Raw genomic sequence first — 22,468 nt, 5'->3', positions numbered from 1 at the left:
AGGGGAGGAGGGCGGGGGGTGGGGGTGAATGGGTGACGGGCACTGAGGGGGGCACTTGATGGGATGAGCACTGGGTGTTATTCTGTATGTTGGCAAATTGAACACCAATAAAAAATAAATTTATTATTTAAAAAAATAAATGAAAAAATAAAAAAATAAAAAATAAATAAAACAATAAACAGAAGCATAATTGTAATATGATATGAAATCTGCATTTGCAAAAGATTATAATAATAAAATTAATAAAGATGGAATAGATTTGAAAAAAATCATATGCTCATTTCAGTAGATTCAGAAAAAGCATTTGACAAAGTATAATATACAGTCATGATAAAAAACCCTCAACAAAGTGGGTTTAGAAGGAACATACCTCGACATAATAAAGGCCATGTAAGAAAAAGCTACAGTTAACATCATGCACAATGGTGAAAAACAGAGCTTTTCCCCTAAGGTCAGGAACAAGATAAGGATGTCCACGCTTATCACTTTTATTCAACATGGTACTGGAAGTCCTTACCATAACAATCAGACATGAGGAAGGAATAAAAGGCATCCATAATGGTAAGGAAGAAATAAAACTTTCACTATCTGCAGATGACATGATAATATGTATAGAAAACCATAAAGATTCTACCAAAAAACTACTAGAACTGATATCTGAATTTAGTAAGGTCACAAGGTACAAAACCAATATATAGAAATCCATTGCATTTGTATATGCTAATGATGAAGTAGCAGAAAGAGAAATAAGAAAGCAATCCCATTTGCAATTGTACCCAAAATTATAAAATATGTAGGAATAAACTTAACCAAAGAGGACCTGTACTCTGAAAACTATAAAACACTGATGAAAGAAACTAACGATGACAGAAACAAATGGAAAGATACCCATGAGCATGGACTGGAAGAACAAATATTGTTAAAATGTTCATGCTACACAAAGAAATCTACAGATTTATTATCTTTGCTTCCTCTTCCTCTTCCTCCTCCTCCTTATTTTTTTTTTTAAGTAAGTTCTATGACCAATGTGGGGCTTAAACTCATGACCCTGAGATCAAGAGTCACATGCTTTACCAACTGAGCTATATTCTCATATATTATAGAATGTAAAAGGTGCCCTGCAATCTACAGATTTAATGCAATCACTACCGAAATACCAATAGCATTTTTCACAGAACTAGAACCAATAATGCTAAAATTTGTATGGAACCACAAAGTATGTTAACTACACTGGAATTAAATTTAAAAAATAAAACAGAAAAATAAAATAAAATAAAAAATAAAACAGAATAAAGAGCAAAGGATATAACCAGGCTAGAGAGGTTTATTTCGTAATGATAAAGGGGTCAATTCATCAAAAAGACATGAATCTTGAATGTTTATGCACATAATAGAGCTCCAAAATACATGACACCAAAATAGATACAACTGCAAATCCCCAAATACAAATCCACAAATCCACACAATAATAATTCAAGTATTTAATACCCTTCTCCCAATAATTTATAGAAGTAGATAGAGAATCTGGAAGACTTGAGTAATACTATTAACCAACTTGATATAATTGATGTTTATAGAACACTCTACCCAACAACAGCAAAGTGGCCATTACTTCCAAGTAAACATAAACTAATAGATCATATTCTGTCTATGTTATTCCATAAAACAACTCAACAAATTTAAAACAATTCAAGTCATACAAAGTATGTTCTCTGACTACACTGGAATTAAATTAGAAATTAATATAGAAAAAAAAAAGAAATTAATATAGAAAGATCTCTGGAAAATCCCCAAATACTTGGAAACCAAATAGTAATTCTCAAGTAAATGGCCTCAGATCCAGCCTAAGAAACAAGAAAAGAGCAAGTTAAACTCAAAATAAGCAGAAGACAGGATATAATAAAGATCCAAGTAGAAACCAATTAAATATAAAAGAGGAAAATAAGCCAGAAAGAGATAAATACATTAGTGTAACAGAACAGAGAGTCCAGAAAAAGACATACACATAAATGGATAATTAACTTTTTCACAAAGGTGCAAAAACAATTCAGTGAAGACAATCTTTTCAGCAAATGGTGCTGAAACAACTGCAAGTCTATATGCAAACAAAACAAACAACAATAAAACAAACTTCAAACCATATCTGGCACCCTGGACAGAAATTTACACAAAATTGATCCTAAATCTAAATGTAAGAACTAAAACTATAATACTTCTAGAAAAATGTTGGAAAAAATTTTTGTGATCTTGGATTTGGCAAAACCTTCTTAAATAGAACACTAAAAGCTTGATTTATAAAAGAAAATAATTATAAATTAAACTTCGTAAAAATTAAAAAGTTCTGTTCTTTGGATGACACTCATAGGGAAATGGAAGGACAAGTATAAGATGGGAAGAAATATTTTCCAATCTTTTTTCTGATAAAATTCTTATATCCAGAAATACAAAGAATATATTAAGAACTCTCAAAATTCAATGATAAGAAAACAAATGACCCAATTAAAAAAATGGGCACAACATCTGAACAGACACTTTGACAAAGAAGAGATATGGATGGTCAAGAAGCATATAAAAATGTTCAACATCATTAGTCATCAGGATAATGCAAATTAAAACAATAATGAAATGCCACTACACATTTATTCCAATGGCTAACATTAAAATGCCTGGCTATCCCAAGTGTTGGCAAGTATGTGAAGTTTCTATAATTCTCATATTTATAGAATGTAAAAGGAAAATAATTTGGTGGTTCATTTAAAATTTAAACATACTCCTACCATAAGGTCTACCCATTTAAATCCTAGATATTTACCTCCGAGAAATAAAAGTGTACGTCCACAGAAGACTTACCTATAAATGTTCAGAGCAACGTTATATGTAATATCCAAAAACTGTAAACAAACTAAATAACTTAAATGGGCATCAAAACCAATGAGCTCAAACAGTGGTACATTCATACAATGGAATATAACTTACCAACAAAGAGGAACTATTGATACATTTCACAACATGGATGGTCTGAAAACAATTATGCTGAGTGCAAGAAGTCGGGCAGGACAGAATACATAATGTGTGATTCCATTTACACAAAGTTCTAGAAAATACATGGTAATCTATACCAGCAGTAAACAAATCAGTGGTTGATAAGAATGCGGCAGTGGGTGCTGAGTTAGGGTTGAGATGGAGTGTTTAAAAAAGTGTGAAAATTTTGCGGAGTGACAGATCTACTATGTTGACTGTGGTGATTTCACAAGTGTACACATAGGCCCAAACTTTTCTAATAGTGTACTTTCATATGGGCAGTTTAAGTCAATTAAATCTCAAAAAAAAGCTGTTAAATAAAATGTCGAACAGAAGAATCATCTGTATTTATAGCATCCAAGTTGGCCATTTCTGGAGTTCTATAAGAATACTGAATGAGACTGAGGCATTTTAATGACTATTATGCAAATGTAATCATAAAGAGGATTGAGGAGCAACTAACTGTATTGTAGGTAGGATGATTTATTTTTCTTAGTTTCTGTAAGGTCTGATAATGTACGCATAATTATGTGGTTAATTGGCACTTACTAGCATATGTGTTTCTCAAGATGGTATTTATGTGTAACATAATCTGAAGAGAGGTCTAAACACTAAAATTCTTAGTGCTTCCTTTATTTTTCATATTGCCAAATACATAGAATTTTTTAAAACTAATGAGTGATGATAATTGGGAAGAGAATTTTTATGGTTTGCTTTTTGTTTCCCACAGTTTCCTATTTACTTGTATGTGGTAATTCTAAGCCTGGCTTATACAGAAGCATCCTAATGAATGGTATAATAAAATTGGTAAAAATGTGATTTTTTTTGCTTTAGTTTTTTTTTTTTTGCTTTTATTTTAGAAAAAATAAACTTTATTTTAGAATAATTTTAGATTTAGGGAAAATCTGCAAAGATACTACAATATTCACGTATCCTACACACAGTATCTCCCAGTGTCAACATCTGACATTCCTACGGTGCATTTGTTACAACAAATGAACCAGTATCAATACATTATTAACTAAACATACTTTATTCAGATTTCCTTAATTTTTACTTATTATCCTTTTTCTGCTCCCAGATCTCCTTCAGAATACATTACATTTAGCCATCATGTCTCCTCAGGCTCCTGTTGGTTGTGACAATTTCTCAGATATTCTTATTTTTTATGAACTTGATAGTTTTGAGGAATACCAGTCAGATACTTTGTAGAATCTCTCAATTTGGGTTTGTCCAATGTGCCTAGTTTTTAGAGTTAAGACATTCAGCCTATTTTAATCCTACTTTTCCCATTCAAAATTTTTTTTAAATTTTTATTTATTTATGATAGTCACAGAGAGAGAGAGAGAGAGGCAGAGACATAGGCAGAGGGAGAAGCAGGCTCCATGCACCGGGAGCCTGATGTGGGATTCGATCCCGGGTCTCCAGGATCGCGCCCTGGGCCAAAGGCAAGCGCCAAACCACTGCGCCACCCAGGGATCCCCTTCCCATTCAAATTTAATTGTATTCTGGATCTTGGAGACCCTGAGACTTGCCTCCAGCACCTTAAAGGGGAATGAATCGAAGAATGCTATTGTTGAGTGGGTATGCATTAGGACCACCAGTGCAGAGGTGAAAACACTGAGACACCCAGGCTCCTGGTACATAGCAATCTCATTTATTCAATTACATTTCCTTGAGGTGACAAATGTTATTTTCAGAAAGCAACCAGTTCTCGAACCTAATTGATGAGGCTATAAGATATTACCAATTGGCTCAATGATTTCACAATACTGCTAAACATTTCACAAAGCAAATTAATATGTATGAAATTTACTTAAAAATATAAAAGGGCACATATAATACAGAGACTCTAAGGAGAATGTAGGGAAAAAGAAGTTGTAAAATCAATCAGGAAGGGGATCCCTGGGTGGCGCAGCGGTTTGGCGCCTGCCTTTGGCCCAGGGCGTGATCCTGGAGACCCGGGATCGAATCCCACGTCGGGCTCCCGGTGCATGGAGCCTGCTTCTCCCTCTGCCTGTGTCTCTGCCAGTCTCTCTCTCTCTCTGTGACTATCATAAGTAAATAAAAATTTAAAAACAAACAAACAAAATCTCCTTAGATGCTGATCTTGTCTAAAAAATATTTAAAAAAAAAAATCAATCAGGAGGCTGTAATTAGAAAAGATTTGAGAATGGTGTGCAGCCTCATGACATAATCAGAATTATGAAGTTTCTTGATGCAGGTTATATTATTCTAAACCTTTTCTTCATGGCAGGCTTACTTCACAGGCATTTTTGTAGGCCTCTCTTCTAATATTTCTTCACTTATTAGGCATTGCATATGGAACAAGTTTATTTATTTTGCAAAAGTTCATGCTGTTGTCTGATATCTGAAAACTGACAGTAAGGGATGACATTTCTGCAGTCGTGCCTTAGTGAGCACTGATGTTCCTGCAGACTGGAATGGCCTGCACTTACCCATCTGTACATCTTTACTCTGCCAGGCTCCTGTCTAAACTCTAAATATTTGATTAAGGTATATATTATATTACAGTTTAATCTATTTTAGCATGAATGAGTGTCTGAGTGTATCAAATAAATCACAGAAATGCCTAATACTTTAAAGGGAAAAAACTAGGCATGCCTGGCTGGTTCAGTCAGTAGAGCATGTCACTCTTGATCTCCCTGGGTTGTAAGTTTGAGGCCCATATTAGTAGTAGAGGTCACTTAATTTTTTTAAAAAGGGGGGGGGGGTGTTGGAGATCCCTGGGTGGCTCAGCGGTTTAGCACCTGCCTTCAGCCGGGGGCATGATCCTGGAGTCTTGGGATCGAGTCCCATGTTGGGCTCCCTGCATGGAGCCTGCTTCTCCCTCTGCCTGCATCTCTCTCTCTCTCTCTCTCTCTCTCTCTCTCTCTCTCCCTCTCATAAATAAAATCCTTTAAAAAAGGGGGTGGTGGTGGAAACTGTGCTTTGAAAAACCTATAAACCTATAAAATGAGCTTACAATTATACATTCAAGGTGCTATAAAGTACACTACAAAAATACAGTTCCAATACATCATGAATGTGACCTAAAACTGATGTACTGGCCAAACAACATTAATTGTTTCAGACTTAAAACATAGAGGAGAGATTTTGAGAGTCAAGGCCTCTTAGAAAACTGGTCAAAGAAATCTGAGCTGATGCTTTTTTTTTTTTTTTAAACAAGAATTACTGTGAAAATAAGGGAGATAGTGGAATCCATTCCACTGAATTTTCAGATGCCTCAGAGAAGATGTGGTGGATTTTCAATAACTCTTTGTTGCTGTTAGTTCTTCTAGAGAGTACCAATTTGAAAGAACTTCCTAGTATCTTCTCCTCTCCTTCATAGTTTAAACAAAGCTAAAAGCCAGACTTTAAGGTATTTAACCAAAGGAAGGTCAACAGGAAGGTAGGTCTCTACTTTACACTTTGTTTGGCATTTCTTTAGATTCTTTGCAATTCCATGCACAATAATAAATCATCAGGTAATTAGCTTACACTTTGAAATAGAGGATGTTTTAAAACATCCCTCATGGAAATGCTAGGGCAGAGATAAGGGCCTGAGGGAGGCTAGCTAGCTTTTCATCAATGATGGTCATGTGCCTTGAATAAAAGTAGGCAAAAGGAAAAGAAGAACAATGCAAAGCTCTGAACATTTGAAAGGCCTGAATTTGACTGGTGGGTCAGTTAATAGGGGTAGTAATACACTCTCTGAAGAAGCCTGTAAACAGAGTTTTCAGGTCCCACAGCAAGCAAGAGGTGAGAAACCTATGGAAGGCAAGTTCCCACTGACTTGCCTCCTAGCAGGTAGGCTCAGGTGAACTTGGGGCTCACTGATGATACACACTCCATGATGCAATGCAATCTGTGGTCTTCAAGTTTTTTTTATTTTTAGGCTGCAAAATCCTTTTATTAAATGAAAGCACATGTGAAAACTTAATAGACTTAAACTATACAGATTAATGGTTAGTTGCCATTTGAATTTTTGGAGATGGTGGTGCATGGCCCTACCTTCTACTCCACCCTGTCTCTCTACTTTTCCTCAAGAGGCTCCTGGAAAACCCTAGTTACCCTAGTACTCCCAAGAATACAGTCTGAAAAACCTCTCATTACTGTTTTACAAACTTCCACCTCTTTCAGCTACTGGATTTTAATTGACCATCTGCTATAAGAAAGTCTCTATGGTAGTTATATGGGAAACAGGATTTTTGGTGTATTAACTACCTTATTATGATGCTGAAAGCCACTTGGCTTGCCATTCTTCTGAGTCAACGCTGGCCCCATAGCTGAACAATGTAGAATTACTGTCAGGTCACTTCACCTGTCTGAAAATGCTTTTTCTCATAAAATAGAGTGACAAGTTGTAAAATATTAGGCCCTTAGAAGCCATATTTAATGTGACTCACCTCCTACTCAACCTCTTCTTTTCAGCTTGCAGAGATCTACTCATGTGAAAATATGTATACTTACATTAAGACTCTTTAGAGAGTAAAACACTTTCAAAATCTAAACTCTTTGCTGAGATGAGGCCACATGTATTGCCTAATGAGCAATGTGGAATAGTACTCTATAATACAATGTTTTCTTTTTATAATCTGAAATATCTCCACTTTCCCTTCTAAATAAGTTAGCAATTGATAATAATAAAATTATTTATAGCCATTTAATATCTTTCTCCTTCATCTAACTTAATTAAGCAAATATCTGTGAAGAAATTACAACAAAAAGTAAATGATGAAGTAAATGGTGGCTAAGAAGAGAAAATGCTACAATAATTTGCTCATCTTACTTCCAAGAGGGAATAATATCTAGCCCAGAATACTGACCAATAAAAAATACATCAGAGATATTTTATTTGGTAGATATTAGAAAAATTAATATCTTATATAGAAAGCTTTATTATCTGTGGGGGAGGACAAGACTTAGGAATAATTTAAATTTATAGAAATTATCAAGATACTTATAGAAAAACATTTTGCTATATTTTAAGGCTTTTTATTGTATGTTTTTAAGACTCTAAAATGTCCTGCTAAGTAATGATGATTTAAATCCATTTGTGAAAGAAAAAACCATTAGCTATATATAAAATAGGATCAAAATAAGCAGCTTAAGAGGACAAAAGTGAGTCTATTTTAAGCTGACATGGGAGCCTCAATTTGGGGTATGGTTTGTTTCTTTCCCAAGGAGGCAATGTAGTTTTAGAAGGAGGTTAGTGGCGCTTTTTTTTCTGTCTTTAAAAAAAAATTCTGGTAAAATATACATAACACGAAATTTACCATTCTAACCATTTTTAAGGGTAGTGTCCTCTGGGAGCAGAGAGGCCAATTCCTTTTATGTCACTATTCTTTTATACTCATGCTTAGATTGCCATTCTTTTTTTTTTTCCTTAGTAGTAAAATATACATAACATGAAATTTTAGCCAGTTTCAACTATTTTAAAGTATATAATTTAGTGGCATTAAGTACACTCACATTGTTGTACAACCATCATCACTAACTCCAGAACTTTTTCTTCATTTCGCGCTGAAACTCTATACCCCCTTTTTTTTTAAATGTATTTTTTTTATTATTATTTATTTACGATAGTCAGAGAGAGAGAGAGAGAGAGAGAGAGAGAGGCAGAGACACAGGCAGAGGGAGAAGCAGGCTCCATGCACCGGGAGCCCAATGTGGGATTCGATCCCGGGTCTCCAGGATCGCGCCCTGGGCCAAAGGCAGGCGCCGAACCGCTGCGCCACCCAGGGATCCCCTCTATACCCCTTTTAACCATAACTTCCCATTCCTCTCTTTCCCTTAGCCCTGGTAACCTCCATTTTACTGTCTATGAACATGACTATTCTAGGTATCTCCTATAAATGCAACCACAGTATTTGTTTTTTTGCATGTCTCTTTCAATTAGCATAACATCTTCTAGGGCCATGCTGTAGCATATGCTAGAATTTCCTTCCTTTTTGAGTACTATTCCATTGTATATACATACATTTTGTTTATCCATTCATCTGTCTATGAGCATTTGGGTTGTTTCTATCTTTTGCCTATCGTGAATGATACTATTATGAACACTAGTATACAAATATCTCCTTGACTTCCTTTTTTCAGTTTTATTGGGTATATACCCAGAAGTGGAATTGCTGGATATATGGTAATTCTATCTTTTATAAGAGGCTAGTTTTGAAGAGTGATCTGGATTAAGATTTAGCTTAAGTCTCTAGCAAATATATAATCTTGGGGCAATATAGCATGGTGGCTATGTGAATGAGCTAAAGAAATGTGTCTGGGTCCACATTCTGGCTTCACTATTGTCTAGCTGTTATTCAATCTTTCTGTGCTTCAGTGTGCAAATCTGTAAAACTGGAAAAGAAGTGTTCTTACCTCATTGGGTTCTTACAATGATTAGCTATTATCACCCATTTGTTCCTTTATTACACCTGAAATAATGACTCAAGAATGGCTTCAGGGGGTCTATAAACCCCTCAATATATATTATATGTAAATATTTGTATACATGTCAGATTCTCAATGGGGACCTGATCTATCAAAGAAGGCGAAGCACTACCCTAAAATAAATTAGTGATCTATATAGTTTAACACCAAGCCTAACAAATGTGAGCTTGATTAGGCAGGTTTATAAAATATTCCCTAATGCTTTTCAGATGAGATAGTCTCTATGCTACCTTTATTCTTTTGGCTAAATTCTAGCCAAGGAAATCTCCTTGCAGAAATTCCCTTTCTGTTCTCAACTATTATAATGTTGCTACAAATGGTCAAAAAAAAAAAAAAAAAAAAAAGAAGAAGAAAAAATTGAATACATTCCTAATTCTACATATAAAAGCAAGATATTTAATTGACAAAGAGACATCAAAATGTGTAATAATTAACTTTTCTTTAACTTTGGAGAATCGTTTCTTTGGGGTTAATTCAATAAAGTAGTCCACAGCTTAATGCAGTACACCAATTTTCTTATTGTTCAGTTCTCCAAGTAATATAAATATGTTAAGGGGCCTCTGAGGAAGATCAGCAGAGTGCATCACAGTAAGAAAGAACAGTAATGATCAAGAAAAGCCTATGAGCAGCTCTGCTTCTTCAAAGAATAAAACTCTAACGGAAACCCTTCCTTCATAATTAGCAAGGGGTCTTTTTAAAGGTTCTCCATTGATGTGGTATAGCTGACCCTCCCTTAGTAATAATTATTTCTAGATTTGCATACCACTTTTAATATTTCAAAGAGCTTTCCAGGCTTTATCCCAAAGTCAGTGTGGGCTTCCTCTGCTTCCCCAGGGGCCTACAAGTGGTTACTGCCATTCCTCCTTTACTGGGACTGAATGGAAGCCTGCTGCATTGGCATGCTGGGTCCAAACCAGTAGCAGAGTGGAACCCCATAGTCTGTGTAGCATAAATCCTTATCCAGTTACCCTAGGTCTCTCGAATGAACATGATAAGTGAGGCAAAACTAATTTGCTGCAAGCCTAACTTAAGAAATCCAGAAAATAGAACTTCAGGCCTTGAAACTGTTTTCATCCAAAATGCATTTAACAAATGCTTATTGGCTGTCTACTAAGGACTAGGCATCATTCTAGTGCTGGAGACACTGCAGTTAACCAATCAAAGCCTTTGCCACCACTGAGTTTACATTCCAGTGGGGGAACAGAGACAACAAAATAAACAAATGCACACATAGTATGTTAGCTGATAAGAAGTGATATAGCATGTTTAAAGAGCAGCCAGTGTTGAGAGGAATGATGGGATGTGACATTCCAGAAGGAGCTTGGAGCCTGACTCCATAGAACCTTGTAGCTTATTGTAAGGAATTTGGTTTTTACTGTGAAGAATGAGTTAAGAAGCCATTGGAGGATTTGAAGCTGAAGCATGACACGATCAGAATTACATTTTACTAGTATCACCTGACTGCTGTGTTAAAAAAAGATTGTATGGGCATGGGCTGAGGCAGGAAGTTAGCTACTGCAGTAATCCAAGTGACGATAAGAGTGATAGATCCCTCATACTCTTTTTAGTCAAAATCCACCCTCTGTTCCAGGAAACTACTGATTTGATTTCTCTTTCTTTCTTTTTAAGATTTATATGTTTTTATTTTAGAGAGAGACAGCATGAGTTGGGGGGGGGAGGGGCACAGGGATTGAGAGAGAGAGAATCTTAAGCAGACTCTCCACTGAGCATGGAGCCCAACATGGGGCTTGATCTCATGACCCTGAGATTATGACCTGAGCCAAAATCAAGAATTGGACACTTAACTGACTGAGCCCCCCAAGTGCTCCTTGATTTCTTTTTAAAAATCACTATAAATTAGTTTGACTGATTCTAGAGCTTGATATAAGTGGAAGACAATGGGGGTAATGGAAAGGAGGGGTTGGGAGGAACAAATGAAGGCTGGGTGTGGAGGGAGGTGGACACAGGTATTCAGCAATAATACATTTATTGTTCCTTCTTTATTTGGTTAGTAGCTTTAAGATATTTTGAGCTGTAAAAATCTGCTAACTATTTTAAGTTAGGCCATTTTATGCAGCAGGTCTGAGAGTTCTTAGATGAACAGAAATGAGATCTGCTGCATGCCCCCTAAGTAGGGGCCTCTCCATAGGTGTGATTCTACAATTGCCCTCTGTGTGGTATGTATAGAAGACGCTCATGGCACTGGAGCTTTCATTACTTTGTCTGTATTTTAATTCTCCTCTTTGCTATGAGTCATTTTCCAATAAACTTAGGCATATATAATTATTCAATTTATTGTGCTACTTGTCACGTCATTGGTTACCATTTACCTTCATCCCACAAAAGACCAGCAAAACCTACTTAAAGCAGTTTCACACCTGTATATCTCCACCATGTCAATAATCCCCTCATCTTTAAAAACTGAAAAACAATAATAGTAAATGAATTTTAAAAACCTTAAATTCCCTCATAGTTCTGCCATACAACTGTTGGTATTTTCATACATGTTGTCCTCAATTTTGTGCACATGCACACCTATTGTATATAATTGTAACCATAGTTTACATTTTGTGTTGTTCTCTTTTTATTATGGTATAGATTTTATTTTAACAAGTAGTAAAAAAGACTTTTATTAGTTTAATATGTTACCAAGCAGCTATTATTTTAAAAGTCTGAACAGGTTCTGACTGCCTGAAGTGATTAACACATTGGATGAAAAGACAATGGACCCTTAACCTCTAAACAACACTGGAGCCTCTCACAATATGTTTTTAAAAATCTTATATATATGTTCATTATATCTCAATAAAACAAAAGCAAATCTTAGTTAAAAACAGTAATGTTAAGTGTAATTTTTTTGTACATTCAAGCCCTAAGTAACTAAGCATCACCACTGAATACAATTTGAGTGCATTCCACAGATAGAGCCCAGTCCTAGTTACTGCGTATAAAAAAATGAATAAAGCATCAGTCATCATTAGAGGGAATCACTGTTTCTTCTCCACCAAAATGAACCAAATTGGCAAAGTGTCTACAATAAACATGGACTTTCATATCATTTGTTTGCTTTACAGAAATAAGAAATATCATGAGCATCATGTGGCACTTATTGTATGATGGAAACAAGGGTAAAAACTTACATAATATGATTTACAAGTTGATAATAATAACTAATAGATTATTCAATAAGCAGTGGGCACTCTGGCTGCCAATATCCATTTCTGGTTGCACAAAGTTCGTATTTAAAAAGAAAAATCCTGTAATTTTCTTAGACAGGAAAACATAACAGATTTTCAAACAGACTCAGAGTAATATGTGCCATTAAGCCTTCTGAAGGGTTTGAAGGCCATGATTTAAAAGAGGGGCTGGGAGTCGCCTGGGCGGCTCAGTCAGTTAAGTGTTTACTCTTAATTTCAGCTCAACTCTTGATCTCAGGTTCTTGAGATTCAGCCTTGTGTCAGGCTTCACCCTCAGTGGGGAGTCTGCTTGAGATTCTCCCTTTTCCTCTCCCACTGCACCTTCCCCTGCTCCTTCTCTTTTAAATAAATAAATCTTTTTTATTTTTATTTTATTTTATTTTTTAACAAAATTTTTTTTTTTAAGATTTTATTTATTTATTCACTATAGTCACACAGAGAGAGAGAGAGAGAGAGAGAGAGAGAGAGAGAGAGAGGGAGAGGCAGAGACAGGCAGAGGGAGAAGCAGGCTCCATGCACCGGGAGCCCGACGTGGGATTCGATCCCAGGTCTCCAGGATCGCGCCCCGGGCCAAACGCAGGCGCCAAACTGCTGCGCCACCCAGGGATCCCTAAATAAATCTTTTTTAAAAAAGTAAAAGAAGGGCTGCTCATTAAAAAAAGTATTTGATGGTTTTTCATATCATTGCCACCAACTACTTTCTGAAATGCAATGCAATTTGGTAAAGGACCATCCCTGCATTGTGGTCCTAAAGCATATCAGTAGCATGTAGTAAGCAGGGGGTTAGTGTGAAGTTAGAGGATCCAGGGCTCTTAGAGGAGCTTGGTTCAGGGCCAACACAAACAACACTATTTGCTTCCCCACTGGAGGTGAAATTAAGTTAAAACCTCTTGGGTTTAAAGAGGAAAAATAGGTCACAGAAGAGACCCCCACAGGTGTGTATAGAAGAGGCTAAGAGTGGATATGGTTATAGCTATGATGGTGGTAGTGATGTGGGGTTACTATGGGAAGGGTACAGTGCATACCTATTCAAAAGGAGGCATATATAGGATGATTGCTTGGATATCAGCCTCTTATATGTTTATAGCACCAACTACAGCATCTTTTCTCATCCAAATCACTTCCTATAGCCAACACATACACATTTTTACAAGGGTGAATACTCTGCATCAATACCTTAAAGAGACTGAACTCAAGAAATAATCTGCAGAGCCAAACTCTCTTGTGTTAAAAACAGTGTTAAACTAGGAATATGGAAACAAGAAATGATCTGCTCACTTACCTTCTCCAGTGCAGCTTGAACAACTGATTCACTTTCTGTGTCTAGGGCAGATGTAGCCTCATCTAAGATCAGGATTTTTGGTTTTCGGACTAAAGCTCGAGCAATTGCGATTCTCTGTTTCTGTCCTCCACTCATTTGTGCTCCTTTTTCTCCTACCAAGGTATTAAATTTCTAATGAAAAATAGGAAAAGCACAGAAACAGAAGGCAGCATGATCAAATCATTTGAACAGGAAATGATAATCACAGTTGTGTTTTAATACCAGCTTAATCACTACTTCAGCCTGTCTGCTTTTGACCTTTGATTTATTCTTAGTAAAAACAAACAACTATTTGAAAAAGAAAAGTCAAGTAAAGAAGAGACCTAAGAAAAATTTGGCTAGGACAAAAAAATATGATAATCAAGGATTTTTAGGAAGATTAATAATAATTTGAACCAATTTTCAAAGTTTTTATTTTTATTTTTTTAATTTTTATTTATTTATGATAGTCACAGAGAGAGAGAGAGGCAGTGACACAGGCAGAGTGAGAAGCAGGCTCCATGCACTGGGAGCCCGACGTGGGATTCAATCCAGGGTCTGCAGGAATGCGCCCTGGGCTAAAGGCAGGCGCTAAACCGCTGCGCCACCCAGGGATCCCTTCAAAGTTTTTAAAGACAGTTTTAGAAAGCATTGATATCTTGAAAAGAACCTCAGTAATACAACTACACTCTTAACTATTATTTGAAAGGCTGACTAGCCATTTAATATATTGCTCATAATTTCCTTCCTGGATATTCTGAAAAAAAGTATGAAAAACATTAATGCAAAAACAAACTTCTCAAAAATTTTTTCATCTTGGGACGATTTTAGGCCTTTTATTATTTTATTTTATTTTATTTTATTTTATTTTATTTTATTTTATTTTATTTTATTTTATTTTATTTTATTTTATTTTTGGGGATATATATATTTTAACAGAGTAGATATCATTAGATATTTGAGATCGGAGATAATTTCTAGAGCTAACAAAACATAGTAATACTGTATTGGGTTAGGTCCATGGTCCAAAACTCATTTCTTCAAGGATATAAATTTAAATAGTATTTCTAAACCTTTGATTATTCTAGAGTCTGACCTTCACATTTAAAAAAACATAAACCTTATTGAGAAATAATTTATATACAGTAAAATGCACACATTTTAAGGATAGTTTTATGAGTTTTGACAAATGAGTATAGCCATGTTACCACCACCCCAATACAGATATAGAACATTTCTATCACCCTAGAAAGTTTCCTCATGAATCTTTCCAGTCCAAATCCACACATTGATTTGATTTTTATCACTATAAATTAATTTCACTAGTTCTAGAACTTCAAATAAATAGAATCGTACAATGCATACCTTTTTTTGATTTATTTTTTAAAGCAGCTTTAGGCTGATAGTATAATTGAGAGGAAGGTATAGAGATTTCCCATATACCTTTGCCACACACATGCACAGTGTCCCCCTTTATCAACATCATCCACCAGAGTGGTACATTTGTTATAACTGATGAACCTACTACATTGACACATCATAATCACCCAAGTCCATAGTTTATATTAGGATTCACTCTTGGTGGTGTACTTTCAATGAGTTTGGACAAATGCGTAATGACATTTGCATTGTTACAGTATCATACAGAGTATTTTCACTACCCTAAAAATCCTCTGTGTTCTGCCTATTCATCCCCACCTGCACCTCAAATGCTGACAACCACACACCTTTTTTTACTGTTTCTATAGTTTTGCCTTTTCAAGAATGTCATAGAGTTGAAATTACATAGTATGTAGCTTTTTCAGATCCAGCTTTTTCAGATTGGTTTCTTCCACTTAGTAATATGCATTTAAGATTTTTCCATGTTTTCAAGGCTTGATCGATCATTTCTTTTTAGCCCTGAATAATGAATGTCCCATTGTCTGGACATACCACTGTTTATTTATTCATTTATTTATTCATTCACTGACTGAAGGACATCTTGGTTGCTTCCAAGCCTTGGCGATGCAAATAAAGCTCCTATAAACATTTGTGTGTAGGTTTTTATGTGAATTTAAGTTTTCAACTCCTTTGGGTGAATACCAAGGAGCATGATTATTAATAATATAAGAATATATTTAGTTTTATAAGTAACCAACAAACTGTCTTCCCAAATGTTCCTATAGTCTTAAGAACTGGTTTGTTGATAATCACAAAATAACCTGCTGGGATTTTGATTGGAATTGCACTGAATCTATAGATCAAGTTGGGAAGAACTGACATCTGGCAATATTGAGTCTTTCTCTCTACAAACATGGAATATCACTCCATTGAAAAAATTCTTTGATTTCATTCATCAGTCTTGTAGTTTTCTTTATATAGATCTTGTACATACTTTGTTAGATTTATGCCTAAGTAATTCATTTTTTGGATGCTAATGTAAATGGTATTGTGCTTTTTTCTTTAAGATTTTATTTATTTATTTGAGAGACAGTGAGAGAGAGTGAGCACATGCAAGAGAGCATGAGCAGTGGGGAAGGGTAGGGAGAGGGAAAAGCAGACTCCCCACTAGGCAAGGAGCTCAATGCAGGACTCAATCCCAGGATCTTGGGATCATGACCTAAGCTGAAGGCAGACACAAACAACTGAGCCACCCAGGTGCCCCTAGGATTGTGCTTTTGTTTATTTTTTCTTTTTTTTCCCAAGGATTGTGCTTTTAATATCAGATTCCAGTTGTTCATTGCTGATATATAGGAAAATGACCGACTTTTGTATATTAACCTTGTATGCTGCAGCCTTGCCATAATTGCAGTGTGTGCTTTTTTGGTCTGTCTTACCTAGCATAATATTTTTGAGATTCATCCACATTGTGTGTATCAGCAATTCACCCCTATTTATTTCTGAGTAGTGCTTCACACAATGTGAATCTACCTTGGGTTACCAAATCCAACAAAAACAGATAAAAACCAAAAAAATACGGAGCTCAGTTAATTTTGATTTTCAGTTATCAGTGACTACTTCTTTAGCATATCTCATACAATATTTGGGATATGCTAATATTATTCATTTATGCTAAAACTAATGCTAAAACTTATGCTAAAATTATTTGTTGTTCATCTGAAATTCAAAATGTACTGAAAACTTTGTATTTCATCTAACAACCATATATCAATCAAATATATGATTGCGGGTGATGAACATTTGGATTGTTTCTAACTTTTGAATATTATGAATAACACTGCTATGAACATTCATGTACATAATGTTCTTGTGGTCAAACTTTCATTTCTTTTAGAAAAATATGTGGAAGTAGAATGCTGAGTCATAAGTGTATGTTTAACATTGTAATAAAGTGTCAAATTTCTTTCTAAAATGACTGTATGGGGGTGCCTGGGTGGTTCAGTTGGTTAAGTGTCTGCCTTTAGCTCAGGTCACGATCTCAGGGTCCTGGGATGGAGCCCTACATCCAGCTCCCTGCTCAGCAGAGAGTCTGCTGCTCTCTTTCCCTCTCCTTCTGCCCCTCCCCCTGCTTGTACACTTACTCTCTCTCAAATAAATATTTTTAAAAAATTTAACAATTCACTTTATTCAGAATGAATAAGAGATGTAATTCTTTATCCTCATCAAAAGTTATTACTGTTATTCTTTTTAATTATGACCATTCTAACAAGTGTGGAATGGTATCTTATTGTGGTTTTACTTCGGATTTCCCTATTGACTAATAATGTTGAATATTTTTCATGTGTATATTGCCTATTTCTTTTTTGTGTGTGTGTGAAATATCTGTTCAAGTTTTTGTTCACTTTTTTGTTTTATTATTGTAAGAGTTGTACATATATCCTGGGTGCGTGTCCTTTGTCAGATCTGTGTATTGTGAATATTTTCTCTCTGTGTCCTGTCTTTTTACTTTCTAAATAGTGTATTTTAAAAGGTTTTAATTTAAGTAAAGTTCAGTTTATTATTTTTTAGAGAGTAAATGCTTTTAATCTAACTAGATTTCTCAAATCTTTGGCTTTGGCTAACTCAAAGTCACCAAAGCTTTTTCAACTAAGTTTTTATTTTTGAAGTTTGATAGTTTAAGTTTTTCTTTTTTGTAAAAAAAATATATATGTATTTTTAGAGAGAGAGCAAGAGTGTGAGCACAAGTGAGAGGAGGGGCAAGAATTTTCAGCAGACTCCTTGCTGAGTGGGCAGCCCAATTTGGAGCTTAATCATATGACACTGCAATTATGACCTGAGTTGAGATCAAGAGTTGCGCGCTCAACTGACTGGGCCACTGAGGCACCCTTTGATAGTTTGTTTTTACATTTGATCTAAGACCCATGGAAAATTAATATGCGTGTATGGGGTGAGGTAAGGGCCACATTCCATTTGTTTTTCCCATACGGATATCCAATTTTTCCAGAACCTTTTGTTGAAAAGACTTTCCTTTCCCGCAATGAATTAATACTGGCCTTGTCAAAAATCATTTGACTAAATATGTGTGGGTCTACATCTGGACTCTAATTCTATCCCATTGATCTAAATTGTTGTGCCATTGTTATGCCATTTCCACTGCCTTAATTGCTATCTTAAAAGTAGATATTGTACGTCTTCCAGCTTTTCTGTTTTTTTTTTCATAATTGTTTTGCTTATTTTTTGGTCCTTTAAATTTTCAAATAAATTTTGGAATCAGCAGGTCAGTTTCTAGACACACACAAAAAAGACTCCTGGGATTTTGATTGGTATAGCAACAAATTTATCAATTTTAGGAGGACACATATCTTTAAAAATACTGAATATCTAAATCAATGAATAAGTTACATTCTATTTACTTAGATCTTGAGTTTCTCTCAGAAATGTTTCATATTTTTCATATAGAAGATTTATACCTTACACTAAATTTATTCTATTTTAATATTTTTGATGCTATTGTGAATGGAACTTTTAATTTTATTACTTGTTTATTTTAAAGATTTTATTTACTTATTTGAGAGAGCACAAGCAGGGGACAGGGGAAGAGGGAGAGGGAGAAGCAGGCTCTCCACTGAGCAGGTAGGCTGATGCAGCGCTGCCAGGACCCTGGGATCATGACCTGAGCCAAAGGCAGATTCTTAACTGATGAAGCCATCGAGGCACCCCGCCACTTTTAATTTTAATTTCATTTGTAATTGTTGCTACTATTTAGATATCTAATTGACTTTTTTTATAGTTATAGGTCTTTCTGAAATTATCTACTTATTTTTTTTAAAAAAATTTATTTATTTATTTGATAGAAAGAAGAGAGAGAGGGAAAGAGAGAGCACACAAGCAGGGGGAGTGGCAGGCAGAGGGAGAGGGTGAAGCAGGATCCTTACAGAGCAGGGAGCCCAGTGTGGGAACCAACACCATCCAAAAGCAGACACCCAATGGACTGAGCCATCCAGGCGCCCCTATCTACTTATTTTGAGTGAGTTTTGGTAGTCTGTGTCTTTCAATGAATTGACCCTCAACTAAGTTGTCAAATTCACAGGCATAACTTTGCTCATAGTATTCCTGTAACCTTTAAATCTCTTTGAGATCAATAGTGATTGATGTACTATCTTTTATTCCTGATATTGGTAATTTCTCTTCTCTTTTTTGATTTTTATCAGCCTTGTTATCATTTTATTGATTTCATTAATCTTTTCAAACAAACAGCTTTTGATTTTAATGACTCTTTCTAGTGTTTTTCTGTTTTTCCTGTCACTGATATTTACTCGAATCTTATTTTCCCTTCTGCTTGCTTTGCTTTCAACTTGCTCTTCTTACTCTAGTTTCTCAAATTGGAAACTTCACTTACAGATTTTGGATCTTTTTTCTTTTCCAAAAGAAGAATTTAATGCTGTAAGTTTCTCTTAAAGTAGTTCTTTAACTGTATTTCTCTTAAACTGTATTTCTCTTAAAGTAGTTCTTTAACTGTATTTCACAAATACCTATACACAGAAGTTTTATTTTTATTTAGTTTAAGATAGACATTAATTTTCCTTGAAACTTCCTCTTTTAGCCATAGATTATTTAGAAGTGACTTATTTAATTTTCAAATATTTGGATTTTCTAGTCTACAGCCATACCACCCTGAACATGCCTGATCTTGCCAAATATTTGTGGATTTTCCAGATATATTTGTTACTGATTTCTATAATTTTATTATGGTGTGAGAAAATTTTTTGTATGTTCTTTGAAATTGCAAAGTTGTTTTTTTTTAATGGCCCAGAAATATTGTTTATCTCAGTGAATGTTCCCTATAAACTTGAAAAGAAGGTATTCTGCTGTTATTGGGTGGAGGGTTCTATAAATGTCAGATCTAATTGGTTGATAGAATTGTTCAGGTCATCTATAGCCTTACTGATTTTCTGCCTACTTGTTTTATCAAGCGCTAAAGGCTTCAGCTAAAATTGTGGGTTTGCCTATTTCTCCTTTCAAGTGTAGCAGTTTTTGCTTCATGCATTTTGAAGCTTTTCTTAAGCGAATAAACATTTAGATTACGATTTCTTACTTATGGGTCATAGTTTCCTGTTTCTTTGTTTCTTTGTATATTTAATTGTTGCAGAGTATATACTGAATTCTGTGCATGTCATGTTGGAGACTCTGAATTCTGTTTTCTTCTGAAAACAAAGTTGGTTTTTGTTTTAGTAAGCAGTTCAAGCCCTGATCAATCATTTTGAACTTGAACTTGTGTAATCCTGGTTTTATGCTTTGTTGGGGTGAATCTGTAGAAAATCTCTTAAACTTGGCAAGGCTCAACCTATAGGTTCTATCTCCTCTGGGGAATCTTGTCATGGTTTGGTTTTAGAATTTGTTAGAGCAGGTCTAAAGTCAGCCTACTCTAAGGTACGGTCTTTACACTTTTTTTTTTTTTTTTTTTTGGTCTTTACTCTTAATTTAAGATGTGGCTTTTTTGGGGTCTCAGTTACACTGTGACATTCCCACTGTTAGCCACAAGATGGCCTTACAAATCAACATTTTGCAGATAGCAAAATTCTCAGCTTGGACTATGATTTTGTCTCATATTTCTTTGTTATATTTTAATACATCTTTCACTTATTTTTCTTTTCTAGATACAGTGAGAACCAGTAAGAACTAAATATGATTTTTAAAACTTGACCTTTCAATAGTGCATTTCTACTTTTGGTTGGTGCCATGCTTTCTCATTCATAGATATTTCATCTAGGACAATCCAATAATTATTCACACTCCCCCTGCTCTGTAGAAGTTATTGTTTTGTTATCTTATTTTGGAATATTGCACTGCTTTAGTTCTAAGTTAAAGACACAGGCTACATAGTATACTTACATTGGGAAATGCCATTATAAAATCATAAGCATTTGCTTCCTTTGCTGCTTTCTTAATCTCTTCATCAGTCACTCCATCTCGTCCATATTTAATATTGTTATTAATGGTGGTCCCAAACAAAACAGGCTCTTGGCTGACCACTCCAATATGTTCTCGATAATGCTGCACATTTAAAGTTCTGATGTCATTTTCATCCACCATGATCTGCCAATTCAAAGGAATGAATCATACTGTGATGTCTTACACTGCATTAGGTTTAGAGTCTTTTTTACTCGTTCAACCATAAGCTGAGAAGCAGAGTATTTCAGGGATCAAAGACTGACTTATTTTGATAAAATATTTATAATATGTATATTGTCAACAGACTTCTTCTGATTGATGGGAACCAAAAAAATGTCAAAAAAACTAGCTTATAATCTTGTCAAACTACCTGAATATCTTTATTTTTAAGACCCACAAATTAGTTACTATGTAGATACATGTGACAGGAGCCATAAATATTATCATGTCAACACATGTAACAAACTTCAGATTTGTTATTTTAAGACTGATGTGACCTTTGTATTTTTCTAGGAAATCTGTTTTTTTTTTTAAATTTTTATTTATTTAAGTAATTTCTACACCCTCCCTGGGGCTCAAGCTCACAACCCTGAGATCAAGAGTCCCATGCTCTTCTGATTGAGCCAGCCAGGTGATCCTAGGAAACATTCTCTCTTCTCAACACCCCATTTCACAGCAAAAGGCACAGGTATCTTCTATTCATTTGCATAAATAATAGTAAATGAACAAAGGCTTCTTCATAGATAGTGCCATTACTCATTACTCCAAATATTTCAATGACAGAGTCAGGGTTTGATAATTATAACTCATAGAGCCTTTCTTCCTCACCAACTCTGGTATTCTCTCTGGGCACAACACAGGTATTCTATGCAACTACTTTATGTATGAAATGCATATTTCATACATCTAATAATTTATTTATTTAACAGCATGAATAAATGACTAATATACTCCAAATGAAGACTTACGAAGTCAAATTTAAATGAAACCAAGCTCTAGCAGGGTAGATTTTCTTCTAAATAGCTGGAAGTCTGAATAGAAGCATTAAGAATTATGCTTCTGTGACTATCATAATCTTGTTCTCCATGCTATTTTCAAGGGTAAAAAAGTCAAGTGCAGCATTAGGGATAGTAGGAAAAAATGAGAGAGTATATTTTCTACAGGTATTCTT

At 35.0% G+C, this 22,468-nt stretch overlaps 1 protein-coding gene across 1 annotated transcript in view; it reads right to left on the bottom strand.

Annotated features, from left to right (window-relative positions):
• Positions 1-22,468, bottom strand: part of ABCB5 (ATP binding cassette subfamily B member 5) — a 124,195-nt gene that overhangs the window by 78,089 nt on the left and 23,638 nt on the right. Inside the window, exons 12-13 of the mRNA XM_041727933.1 lie at positions 21,238-21,441; positions 13,948-14,118 (exon numbers count right to left, since the gene is read on the bottom strand). Coding sequence (XP_041583867.1) covers positions 13,948-14,118; positions 21,238-21,441 — 375 coding nt within the window. The remainder of the gene's footprint in view (positions 1-13,947; positions 14,119-21,237; positions 21,442-22,468) is intronic.

Source organism: Vulpes lagopus, chromosome 13, assembly GCF_018345385.1.
Source record: "Vulpes lagopus strain Blue_001 chromosome 13, ASM1834538v1, whole genome shotgun sequence".
Taxonomy (NCBI): Eukaryota; Metazoa; Chordata; class Mammalia; order Carnivora; family Canidae; genus Vulpes; species Vulpes lagopus.
The sequence above is the reverse complement of the archived record's forward strand: the minus strand, read 5'-3'. Positions and strand labels throughout refer to the sequence as shown.